This window comes from Grampus griseus (assembly GCF_964374135.1).
Source record: "Grampus griseus genome assembly, chromosome: 12".
NCBI lineage: Eukaryota > Metazoa > Chordata > Mammalia > Artiodactyla > Delphinidae > Grampus > Grampus griseus.
Genome location: NC_139006.1, coordinates 72,802,368 through 72,815,943, shown reverse-complemented (window position 1 = coordinate 72,815,943; position 13,576 = coordinate 72,802,368). Strand labels below are relative to the sequence as shown.

Genomic DNA, 13,576 nt, shown 5'->3' with positions numbered 1-13,576 from the left:
ATGTTTTTAAAATAGCTCTCTCAACCCCAGCGTGTTTCCCATAGATACAGAGATTTTGCATCTGGTAGGGGTAATGTGCAAAGGGCAGGGGAGACGCAACTGACGGACGAGGCAAGGAAAGTTTCCGAGGCATAAAAGGCAAACACCCACCAGAAATGTCATTCTGTTGCTAATACGAGTCTTGGAGTTATTTTTGTCTCTAAGTAATTATTAAAGACAAGTCATAAAATCCTGTATGAACTTCTGGGCAATGACACAGGATTTAACAGACAGATGTAAAAATGATAGTGTTCTTTAAAAAAAATCAGTAAGAATAGGACAGTTACAGGGACTTCCCTGGTGGTCCAGTGGTTAGGACTCCACGCTTCCACTGCAGGGGCACAGGTCTGATCCCTGGTCGGGGAACTAAGATCCCGCGTGCCGCGCGGCACGGCCAAAAACAGAGTAGATCCTGAAATAGGAAAAGAAAACGCTACAAGAACAGGACAGTTACAGCTAAGTTCACTTCTGGTGCCACACCGTAAAAGAATAAAATAGAGGAGCTCAGTGTGAGTTGCACTACAGACGTCAGGCTGGTGGGACTACCTTGCTTAAAATACAGTCCCCACCTCCTCGCTCCTCCACGTGCCTCCAGCTCGTCACACTGCCCAAGTCTCCCAGGTAACAACGTACGTCATCACAGTTGCCGTGCCTCTGCTTACAGCCAAGGTGCTGTTTCACAGAGCTGGATGGAAACTTGGTATCATCTATGTGTATGCCCTCATTTTATAGGTGAGAAAAACAGAGGCCCAAAAAGGACTGCTAACTTATTAAGGTTACCAAGGCAACCTGCCCATCTCCAAGCTCGGAGTCAACTATGCCTGAGAGATCTTTTAAAGCTTGACATTTGGAGACTTCCGTGAATATGAATCTATGTTTTCTTAATGCTCAGATCTGCATAAAAGGTCAGATGACTAACCTTATTTACTCTCCCTCTTCCCTCCTCGTCTTTTACTCACTCCCATCCACACTCAATAATAAATAAAATGGAAAAAAATATTAAAGGCGGGTGGCATATCTGGAATAGAAGCAAAGGAAATAGATCCCTACCATTCTAAATGCCTTGGGTCTAATTTCCTATCCTTTTTCTTCCACAAATAAAACTGGTCTGAGAGCCAAGAATGAAAGTGAATGACAAGTCAAAATTATTTTCTTTCATCTGTAAGCATCAGATAAAGCAGCGAGGAATCCATGATCGAAGGGGGAAAAAGAAGTTTCTTTTCTTTCCATTATCACTCTTTACTCTTTCCTGTTTAAGGGACAAAAACCTAGCCAACACTGGCCTCCTCGGTAATCGAGGTGGTGAGGCTCCAACACGCAGAGCACACCCCAGCTTCACACAACCCTCCCGGCCCCGTCCCTCTGTGCCAAGTGGCCTCCTTCACTCGTCTGCCTGGCAGAACTCCAACCCGGACGGTCCCAATGCTCACAAGGGCACACAATTGTCCAGAGACCCAACAGTGGGCAGTGGGCCGAGAAGGACCCGTGGTGCCCCAGTCTGAGGTGTTCAAGTGCCCTGACCCTCTGGCTCTTCCTGGTAGGCTTCTCGGGATCAGGGGCTTTATAGCTGCAAGGAAGGACAGCTTAGGAGAGCCATTCCTAAGATTTTAAGAGCATGGTTTGATCCTGCAAATGCCACTTTCCACCAGCAGCTGCACCCACAGGCCTCTAGGACTGCAGCAAGGGAAGAAGGTTCTTTAGCGAACATCAGTTACTAGGTCTAAACTATGTTTTTCAAAAAGCACACCCAAAACCCACAAAGTAGGGCATTTAAATGATTAAAGATAACTTCCTAACAATGGTGAGAGGTTACATTAACTTCAGTTTTGTGGTCTTGAATCTTCTCCATCAAGTTCCTGATTTAGAAAAGAGCTTCATTCAAAGGCTGCAACTTCTTAGACCAGAATCAAGGCAGAGATGACTCTTTTCTAAAGGAAGAAAGGTTCACGCTATCTTGGGGCAACAAGATAAAGCTTAAAATGCCTTGTAGTAAATAAGTGTGTATATATGTCAAGATGGAAGTGTATGCAATTAGGTATTTTGCTAATATAGATTTTAAAGATAGTAACAAAAGATTACTTCTCTTCTTTATCTTAATTTCTATGATTCCAAATCTCTGGGCCTTTTCTCTACCTAAATTAAATATTCTTGGCATATTAAATAGGTAGAACTACAGAGAAACAGCCTCAGGTAGGGGAAAAAAGCTGAATGAAAAATCACCACGTAAAACTTGGTGTGGGAATCCCTCCACCTCCAGTTCCCTCCAACAGCCAGAATTATTATCTTAGGAAAAGGGCCTCCAGAATCATGTATTTTTCACCTAAGCCAGAGAACTCTGGTCTCATCTCACCTGAGCCATCTAATAGGGTGCCATTTGCCACGTGTGGCTTTTTAAATATAAATTTTAATTAATTAGAATGAAATAAGATAAATTCCGTTCTTCAGTCACATTAGCTACATTTCAAATGCTCGACTACCACATGTGGCTACCGTGATGGTGGCCCTGCTAAGCCACATGAGTGAGGAACCTGCTTCACCGATTCTTCATCAGAGAGTAGAATTATGCCTATCAGTAAACATCTGTTAAAGGAATAAATTCTCTATCAGCAAATGGGGCTGTAAAGAATTAATTAATAACCAAATACCCAGTCCGATTTGTTAAGCCTTGAGAAGGCTTGGAAGGGTGGGCAACAGCAACTTCTCCACCACATGACTGCTCTCCACTACCTTCTCTCATTATTAGTAAGACCTAAGTTCTTTAATCTAAAATTCGATGACATCAAACAATACTGAATCCACAGGCCACATAGCCATGTATATATAAACTGCCTTGACAGTGGTCATATGGCTATCAAGAAAAGAACATCCATGATTTATCCACAAAATATATTCAAATGCTAACATCCATTTTACATGCCCACACTTGTGTTATCATACAAAATTAACTGTGCTATCTTCCCATGAGTGTCCTACACATATGATCAAATACACATATGAGAGCACCTCAAATCTTGGGACCAAAGCCATATATCCACTCAGAATATGCCGGTTGGGTTCTCCTACCACTAAGAGGATAAAGAATGTACCTTCACCTCTCCTTCTGCTCCCTTTGTGGTCCATCTTGGAGACTGCAGTGGGCTCCACAAAGCCAGTCAGTTTTAAGGAGGAGATATAGCACTCCAGTGTAAGCTCATCTGGGGACAGACTGAAAACTGGGAGGCTCCACTTCTCAACCGGCTCAGCTCCTGTGAAAGTCCTCAGTCCTCTCTGGTCTCTCCCTCTTCCACTCTTTTTTATTTTATTTTATTTTTTTTGCGGTACATGGGCCTCTCACTGTTGTGGCCTCTCCTGTTGCGGAGCACAGGCTCCGGATGCGCAGGCTCAGCGGCCGTGGCTCAAGGGCTCAGCCGCTCCGCGGCATGTGGGATCCTCCCGGACCGGGGCACGAACCCGCGTCCCCTGCATCGGCAGGCGGACTCTCAGCCACTGCGCCACCAGGGAAGCCCTCCCTCTTCCACTCTTTAACCGGCTGGCTTCTATTCCAGCCTGGAGCCTTAGCACCGCTTCCTTCTTTGAAAGCTCCCTCTTGCCTCCACCGAAATCCAAAGGTAAAATGTTCCCTCTACTGATGTGGTCTCTGAAGAGGAACACTCTTCTATTCTCTGGGAGTTCCACTCAACCTTTCAAAACCAATCTGCACTCAATCACTCAAGGGATTGTTGGAGCAAGTTGTTTAAAAATTTCACCTACACCTCTTAGAGTTAATACATAATTTGCCTTGACTGTGATGTGGTTTTCATGTTGGGGAAAAGGGAGGTTGGGGACACCCATGAAAGAACTGGCCAACCAGCCAAACTGCTGAGAAATGTGAGGCGGTTACAGCTTCAACCCGAACAGCATGAAGAGAAGACCCACTGATGTAGAAATACGTGAACAGTCTTCCTGCACAAAGGCTGAGACGTCCATACGCTATCAATGGGACTTTAAAAGAACAGTCAGGGCTCTGATGGCTTATGCCATCAAGCATAAGCCCACCTCCCACAAGCACCTTGGAGCTTCAGGTTTTCATATAGAAACAAGCAAAAATATTCTAATGATATTACTTTTGCTTCCGATCTTTTGGAAGGGAAGGCGCTTGAAACCTTTCTTCCTTAACAGCTCCCCTGAGTAAGCAAGAACACAGTGCTTGCCATCATGTTTCTTCCCAACAGAGCTTCACAGCTTCCTGGGTGAGACGCAGTCTTTCTTGGTCTTTAACAGCCATAGCTAGAGTTTCAACACAGCAGGAGGCTCACACTAGGTGGTTTGAGTCCTTTTAGTGTATAGACTACTTATACTATTTGCTCACATGACACGTTTAAAAAGATAATAAAATGCCCTTGGAAGGCAGAAATGTTTGACTTATCCTCTCTCAGGTGCCACTTTAGGCACTTTGTGCTGCCCCGGGGAAGGAGGGCCGGGAGGTGGAACACGAGACCATCTACCTCTCACCACGGAGGTCTTGGACCCCCATCCTATCGATACTGGAACGTGCGAGAGTCACCTTTACGCTCAGTTAATGTCAACAGCCCCAACTGTTTTGCTGCTCGTCTGAGTGGAGAGGAATAGTAGCAACGCCACACATGCTAACCCAGTACAACTTCTGAAGCCAGAGTGGGCGTTTCCGGCTGACAAGTTCACTCAGTACCAATAGCATCTTTTCTTTTGTCTCAGTGCCAACTGAGAAAGGCCATGGAAACACTAGCTTGTATAGATGTAGCCCAAGAGAAACAGCAGGTACCATTCCAGACAAAGGGAACAGACGTTTGATTAGACCCAAGAGGTGAACTTGAAAGCAGGGACATTCCAGTGACAAGGAGGAGGGGTCTGACAGAAGCAGGTAGCTGACAAAGGAAGACAAACTAAGGAGCAGACGAGAAAGCAGCCAGTGACGCTGCCAGGCATGCGTGGATGGCTCAGATGCACTTGATTTTTACAGTTAAGCTATCTCCTATCCCCTTGAAAGGACCGCCTTCTAGAAAGGGCCAGGGCCAGGGTACACACGCTTCTCCACTGTGTTGAGGAAATGCCGCCCTGAAAACACAACCAAACTGCAGACGGTTAGAAACTGCTGCTCAGAGCACGCGCTGTAAAGCAGGTGACCGTTCTTACCGGGAGATGACTAAGGGGTATGTCCACCTGTCCCAGGAAGTCGTCTCGTGTCTGTTGAGAAGAGAGAAAAGAATTAATGTTTCCGTCTATTTGCTGAGTGTCAGCATTCTTAGAAGTGTTTCTTTACAAATAGAGAAAGGTCCAGGGCCTGACATGGGAGAGCAGGGGGGATGGGTTGAAGGCAGAGACCCAGGTGAGGCACAGACAGCCGTCGCCTCGGAGACCAGTGAGCCCAAGGCCTCACACACCTGACCTTGAGCTGCCTGAGACTCTGCAGGGCATCTACCACCCAACCCATTGGAGACAAATCCTCTCTTGGACCTGGAGAGCATGCGATCAGTCAGGGAAGGGACACCTGGGACCCCAGAAGGTTTGGGGGCACAGGTGGCCCAGTTTAAAGAGAAGATGGTAAAGAAATGCTGGGACCATTTTCACGAATATTTATTAAGTGCTATAAACAAAAGAGCTCCTTGAGAGCTGAGAGTCTTGGGAAAGAGTCTAGTTATTAATATATCTTATACATTACTTATTAAAAAATGGCACTGAACTTTCAGTCTAGTAAGTACACTGCTTCAGAATCCAAGATCACGCATGAGCTACTGGTTACATTTTTGGACACACTGTGCTTCTTCCCCTCTCCATCTCCCACACAGATCTCGATGAAATGCACGTGGAGAAGCTCACAGGTGCCCTTTCAGACTCTGGGAAGCACCGGAAGTCATAACTCAGGGTCAGGGGTCCCTGGTCTGGACCACGGGGTGTCCAGTGGGTCACGCTGACACAATGTCCTGCTGTAAGAGGGCTTGTGTCAGAGTCTCTGATGCTTAGATGACCTGCGATGTGAACCAGAAGGAACACGACGACTTCTGTTACCCGTAAAAACACGCAGTTGCTTCTACCACATTCCAAATGCCTATTATAGCTGGAAAGTTCTTCAGACATATCAGACTTGTCCTACTGCTAGCCTGGGGAAAAGCCCAAGAGACAATTCTGACCTCCTCACTCCGGATCCTGGGCTCTTGTTTTCACTCCTTACTGGTTTCCTATGAAATTTTCTAATTTATAAAACACGCTTTTGAAGCACACTTGGAAACATTCTCTTCTTGCATTTGAAAAGCAGTAGCAGATAAATGTGAACAAGATTTACTGAAATGATTTGCTCCACGCTTAGAATCTCCTTTTATGTGATTAACTAGAAAACGATCTGTGTCCTCTAAACAACACATGAAGGATAATGAAAAATCAGTTACTACTGGCTGAGCGTGCGCAAAGCAGGAGGAGAGTCCCCATCCTTCCGACAAGACTCCGCTTTCTTGTATTTTCTCAGCTACGTCTGCCTCAGCCCACCATGGATACCTCACCGAGCATATGGCCGTCAGGTGCCGATGCTGTATATCTTAACAAGCAGTGGTCAGCACAAGGCCCAGAAAGTGGACATCTTCACTGTCCGAGGAATTAGGGAGCAGTCCCATTCTGAATTTGTCTGATTTAACTGTAAAGCCAATGTAAATGTCAGTTAATTCCATGATCAAAAACACAGAAATGGGGACTTCCCTGGTAGCGCAGTGGTTAAGAATCCGCCTCTCAATGCAGGGGACACAGGCTCGAGCCCTGGTCCAGGAAGATCCCACATGCCGCGGAGCAACTAAGCCCGTGCACCACAACTCCTGAGCCTGAGCTCTAGAGCCCACATGCTGCAACTACTGAAGCCCGTGTGCCTAGAGGCTGTGCTCCGCAACGAGAGAAGCCACCGCAATGAGAAGCCCGCGCACCACAACGAAGAGGAGCCCCCGCTCACCGCAGCTAGGGAAAGCCCGCATGCAGCAACGAAGACTCAACACAGCCAAAAAAAAAAAAACCACACACACACAGAAATGTCTGATTCCTGACCATAAACTGTGTGTCTACCTAATGAGAGTAGTGAGGTCCTACCACTTGTCCCCTCTCCCCTCCTGCTACTGGTACTGATACTGTGAAGGAACAGGACACGGGGATGCAACCATCAGAAGAAGACAGTCTTACCTGAAGCTCCGTTTCATAATCTGCTCTCTTTGAATAGCTATCTATCGATGGTAAACCTAAGTGCATTTTAACAAAAATTCACAAAACATCCACGTGCCCGTGTTGTTTTGCTTGGGAGATGTTAGAGTTCTAAACCCATCCGATGAGTTCACCATCTGAACCAAGAAGAGACAGGCACCTGCCGCTCAGGGCAAATCAAGTGCTGTGGCAAGGCCTCATCTAATCCTCACGGCAGCTGTAGCAGGTGGGCACCATTATTATACCCATTTTACAGAGGGGGAGCCTAGAGACCAGAGAGGTTCCTAGCTGGGTAGACTGGTTCCAGAGTCTGGGCTCTTAACTAATACACTGTCCCCCGTCTCAATAATGGGCAGGAAAGCGTGGCTGTGTACCAGCTTTGGGCTTCTCATCGGGATGCTGGCTCTCAACAGTGTGGATGAGAAGGGACTCTAATGAGAGCACAGTTTATGAGACTTCGGGGAAGGGGGTTCTGCTGAAACGCTCATCTGGGATGTTATCCTTAACACAACCTCCTGTTCCGAAGTTTATGGGATCCCAGTGGTACTCACTGCAAAGCTAGGCGGCTTCACTTGTACCTTAACAAGTTTTCTCATTACACTGAAAAGACAATTCCTAAAACAGACGAAGACAGAGCAACCTCACCCTTAAAGTAAACAGAAGGCTCTTATTTTCTGGTTTACATCAAGGGCGACTGTAATAAAATCATTTTAAAAATAAAATAGGGATCAAGTGTATAGAGCAGCACATGGTCAAGAGGTATTGGCTTAAAGAAGTGATTCACCCGTCAGTGGAACATGCTGGTGAGATCTAGGTTTCAAAACATCCCACTGTTGCCAGAAGTACAGACATTTCAGGCGATGTAAAATATTTAGGTTAGTGACACTACACCAACATTAAATGTGTCTTCAATACCACAGGACATCTAGGAGGGACCAGAGGGCCTACTAGTGGCCTTTGCACCAAAATGAGAAGCTGGAGTATTTCAAGGCCACCTGGCTGTGCTGATATGGCAGGATCCCTACCTGCGGGCCCTGGAGAGCCAAGGTTTGAGGCCCTCAGAGCCCCGTTAGGTTATCACTGCCACAGGATGACACCTTGCACCAATTTTATAAAAATACATTAATCAAGTCACTTAAATAATTTCCATTACAAAATTATTTCCATCAGGCATCATGTTAACCCTAAGAGCTTACAAAACACCAAATTAGTTTCAACTCACACAGTACATACTGGCATTTCTTGTGCTTATTTTTAAGTGGTAACGGTTGTCAATTTCAACCTCAATTACCTGTCACACTATCCTAGAGGCTGAAAATGTGCAGGTTAGTAACACAATTATACATGTTCCCTTCTGACAAGCCATCAAATATTTTCCCAACATAATGACAATGCAAAATGGAGCCCTTGAAATGTGTCACATAAGGTGAAACAAAAATCTATATTCCATTACTGGAAAAGTGAAATAAATATACCAAACAGTCTCTCTCTTAGAGTTTGTGTTCCAAATGACGATTAACTACATTCAAGACCATTCCTCCGAAGGAAAGGGACAAGTGTGTGCCCTTGAGAGGCCATGGAGAGGTACATGAGAGGTATGTGTGAATATCACTGGACCCCAAAGCCTGGGGACGATCACAATAGCTCCAGTGAAACCCTAACACAGCCCTCGGGCATTTCTCATTGTGCGCACCGGGCCAGAGATGCCAGCACTGAAGTGGACACCAGGCTTAGCTGTCCTCACAAAATAAACGAGAGGCAATTTCTCAAAGAACACATCCATTCAAGAAACACCACAGACTTTTGATCTTTAGGTTAGAATTGCACTCGAAGGATATGATCTGAATCTTACTACGTACTGATGACCACAGTGGTCACTGTGCAAGAGCTAGGCTAGGACTTTGTGCATTTCACATCGAAGCTGCAGGGGAGGAGGGGGACTATGTGGGGAGGACATCACCAGAAGTAAGGGGTGCTGGCACGTAAAGCTGGGGTCGTGAAGGCTCTTTAGGAAAGGTATATCAGAAAGGATGGGCGATTCTTGGAAGGTAAGATGACCCGTGCGTAATATAGGAGCTATACATTAAAGCAGCGCTTTTTAAACTGTGAGATGCAATCCCACTAGCAGTTCACAAGAAGCATTAAAACAAACTAGATACAATGGAATAAAAAATATTAGCGCCTCACATGAAATGTAAGTAAGTACTGTTTCGAGGAATTTCTTTCAATTACATACACAGGTGAGTGCGTGTACTAAGTTGTGATGTCAAATTAATTTCTCTTTGCGTGTCACCATCATGAGTTTAAAAGCCACTTAACTCCAGCAAATGATAGCCATCCAGTGCTACCCATGTCCTAGAAAGCATTAAGGAGCAACTTCCAAGAAAATTATATTGAGAATTTCTCAAGACAAATGGAAGAGAAGTACCAGAGGCATTAGAACGTAAGCCACAGAAAAAGAATTTAAGAGTAAAGACATGGAATGATTACATCTTCATGTATTACAAATCAAGGTTAATCTCCCAACTCTAAACAGAGAGAAGAATAACCTTTGTTTTGCTGCTAAACCAGTAAATGCTTCTTCCTTGCGAGGCTCGCAGCCCACACTCGGGCACCAGCACCGACCAGACAGGGGAAACGGGTTCTATTTTTAGAGTGACTTTGGAAGCATGCACTCTGAATTATCTAAATAATGAATGGCTTGAGAAACTTTTGCAAAAGCTTTTGGACAAAATGTTATAAATATAGTGACTCTTCAACAGTCTACTGTCTGGAGAGTCACCTGGGTGTCGAGATGCACTCAGTTTTAGGTGCTGTCTCATTCCTCAATAGAGCACGAAGGTAGCTTTACCACCACACACGAAAGGACGGAGGAATATTCTTTTTTCTCCGTCCATACACTCCAGCCTGTCCTCCGACAGCGGAGCTGCTGCGGTTCAGGAGGAGAGCATGAGTTTGGCCTCCACCCACACCACCCATCGCATAATCTAACGTCTTACCACCTGGTGCCTCTGGCTTTTCAAGGTGAGTTGTTTCAAAATGCAACGTCAAAGTTACCTTAATGAAACAGCCAAGTGGAATTCCACTAAAAATAAAGAAAAAGGTCCAGTGATGACATCCTCTGAACGCACACGCTCTTACCAAAATCCACTTGGTAAGCGCCAGAACACAAAACCCAAACGAAATTCAGATACTTTTTTTGCAAAACACAAAGAGCTTGCACTCCGCCAGCCTCTCTGCCATTTCGTTTAGAGGTTAGGGCTGAAACCTCCCATTCACTAAAACGGAATAAGGTGTGTCCTGGAGACACCGGCTGTTATTTCTAACAACAAATAAGACCTCCCTGTCAACAAGATGTCAGAGCAAACTCCAAGGACTGTTACAGGCTCTGTAAATCACGCTGGGTAGGCGGGCGGAATGAAACCATGCTGGCTGGATGTGTGATCATGAAGGCCTCTATTTTAAGGGACACTTTGCTTGAAATACAGAAGACAAAACAGAAGGGGTAGACAGAGCAGAGAACCGTCCTGCTGGCAAAGGCTACGGTAGCTTGGCAGTAGCCGCCAGGCTTTAACCAGGAGCATAACTAGACCGGTTCAAACTGGGCTTTCAGGTTCCAGGGGAGTCCCCACTGCTCCAGGTGTCCTGCTACCACATCAGGGATGCGGTGCGCTTGACGCCCCCTCCTCCCTCCAGGTGGGTGGAGGAAGCTCCTGGGCACAGTCCAGTCCTCTCCCCCCTCCAAATGTAAGCATCTTCCAGGCCAGGGGTCAACTGAGGGCCACAGGAATTACAGCCTTCTGCCAAACTTGATACTCTGAACTTAAGATCCAATAAACTCCGGGAATACAAACACTGGGAAAGAGATTTGGGAACCAGACGCACAAAATGGGAGCCGCACTGCTGAGGTCACTGGCTCCTTCAGGCAGGGGGTCACCCATAGGCAGACGATGTTACACTGTGCCCGGCCTGAAAGGCACAGAGACTAGGTGCCCTCACCTCCTAGGGGCAGAAGCTAACTGGCCCTGTACTAGATAGAGAAAAGTAACATGAGCCACATCTAGAACTTGAAAATTTCTAAGTCCCATAAAAAAAATAAACAGGCGAAATTAATTCTAATAATATATTTTAGTTGACCCAATATATCCAAAATATTCATTTCAACATGTAATCAATATGCAGATTATTACTAAGAGTGTCTTACATTCTTATCTTTGTGCTAAGTCTTTGAAATCTGGTGTGTGCTTCTCGCCTACAGCACACCTCGCTTTGGACCACCTGCATTTCAAGTGCTCGATAGCCACAGGTGGTGGGTATCTCTGTACAGACACTGACTATGACTGCCGCATCTCAGAGGCATGAATAGAACGCTGCAGGGATACAGCGGGGGAAGTGACTAATTCTGTCCAGGGTCAAGGGCAGGCATGACTTTACGGAGGATGAAGTCTTCATGCAGGGCCATTTCTTCTCTGGAGAAGTTTTACGATCAATTTTTCTGCAAGCAATTTTAATGATAGATTAAATGTATAAAGAACAAAAGAAAGTAAAGATACCTCTAGATTCTGTTGTTTATCGGTGAACTCAGCTACCAATAAATAGACTTTAATAATCTGAATGAAATGATCCACGCCAGACACGTTTAGTAACCAAAGCAGGGTAAAAGGATGATCGAAGGATGGGGAAAAGGGCACCTAGGGACACCATGGGTTCAAAGTCATTTTTATAGTTTGATTTCATTAACAGGTTTACTGCTAAAAGCTCTTCCTCACACTTCCAGGCATTTGAGACTAGCAGCCCAGCTCCTTGTCTCGCTGGACAGTAGTTTGGGTGTGCGGAATATCGTCCTCAAGCAAAAACAGATCACATGTAACATAAATGCAGTATGGTATCATTCTTGGAATTTTAACGAGTGACGACTCCGAGCTACAAGAGGTACTAGAGGTACTGGAGCTATAGGAGGACGCTGACTGACTTTTCAGAGGAGCTCTGGCATCCCAGGTAGGTCCTGATAAGGCTTTTTCTGCAGTGGCTGCGTTCTGGCTGAAACCACATCTCTGGCCAGTGGCCTCTATCAAAGTTTGCTGGGGGGAGAGCTCCATCCAGCCATACCCTGGTAAGAACCTCAAGACCGCAAAGAATAATAAGCTTACGAGCAGCTCACCAATCGTGTCTCAGAAACCTGTTATTAGCAGGTTAAGAAACTTGCCCAGGGTCACCGAGTTAGTAAACAGCCTCCAGAATATGAACGCAGGCAGGCTGGCTCCAGGGTCCATGCTGTCACCACCACAGAGTGACGTCACACTCCACGGACTTAAAAACGAACATTAACAGGCTCCCCCTACCCCCAGAAGACTCTAGTCTGATGTGCTGCTGCCCCCAACTCCACATCCCCTCAGGTGACACTTGCCAGATACAGTTCTTGCAATCTGTCAACTCCCATGGAACATAATCTCAGCACTTGCAATCTGTCAACTCCCATGGAACATAATCTCAGCACTGTCTGTCCTGTGCATATTCTTACATGTGTCCTTCTTTCCTTACCTGTATATTAATACAAAAATGAAACAAGTGAAGTATACGTTTGAAAGAGAAATGAAATGGAGCTAAAGACTTCTTATTCTTTGATTAATCCCCTCCCCCTGCCCCAATATCTTTTAAAGCTGAGCTCTTCAAACTGCAGAGGCAGACCTCGGAGGATAAACAAAGACTTTCCAGGGAACTTGGGCATGCGAAGTTTTAAAGAAATCAGTTTCTAGACCCCTCCATAGGTCCTCTTCCCTAAACTCGATGTGCCTGAGAACAGAGTCTGTCTTCTGCTCCCTCACCTTTCCTAAATCACAACCCCCTTCTCCCACTTTCCAGAGAAAGGCGTACTTCTCACCCTTCCTAATCTCACCACCGTGCAGTTTTCTGGGTACAGTTTGAAAAGGCACAGCTCCCGAGCTGAGGGGACATGAGACAGACTCTTACTTCCCCTGGACGACTAGGCTCATGGAATGACAATGTCTTGCATATTTACCATCCATCCAACTAATTTTGTTGTTTATTTGATTTAAAAAATGAAGTCAGATTTTTAAATGACAGGAAATAGCCTGATATGGCTGACGTGTTTTTAGCAATAAGGACTGATTTGGTTTAATTCAATTTCATGGCAGGTATTTTCCATAAAATGGGCTGTATCTGCGATCACATGATAAAAAAGAACCAAAATACTGGATATGTTATGAAATATATTTAAAGCACACACAAAATACTCAATACATTAAAAATTACATCTTTTGCAATTATTGGACTAATAACTTATCAAGTTACGATAAATTATAGATGTCATCTTAAAAAAAATGTG

At 45.3% G+C, this 13,576-nt stretch overlaps 1 protein-coding gene across 8 annotated transcripts in view; it reads right to left on the bottom strand.

Moving 5' to 3' along the window:
• Window positions 1-13,576, bottom strand: part of NEDD4L (NEDD4 like E3 ubiquitin protein ligase) — a 147,524-nt gene that overhangs the window by 78,840 nt on the left and 55,108 nt on the right. For 7 of the 8 annotated variants that reach the window (XM_082667467.1, XM_082667471.1, XM_082667468.1 and 4 more), the window contains one exon: window positions 5,191-5,241. Coding sequence is in view for 3 of the 8 variants with exons in the window: in XM_082667464.1 (XP_082523590.1) it covers window positions 5,191-5,241 (51 nt within the window). In the remaining 5 variants the exon portion in view is untranslated. Of the gene's footprint in view, window positions 1-5,190; window positions 5,242-10,287; window positions 10,416-13,576 lie in introns of those variants that run through there. The other variant, XM_082667470.1, reaches the window with a different exon arrangement.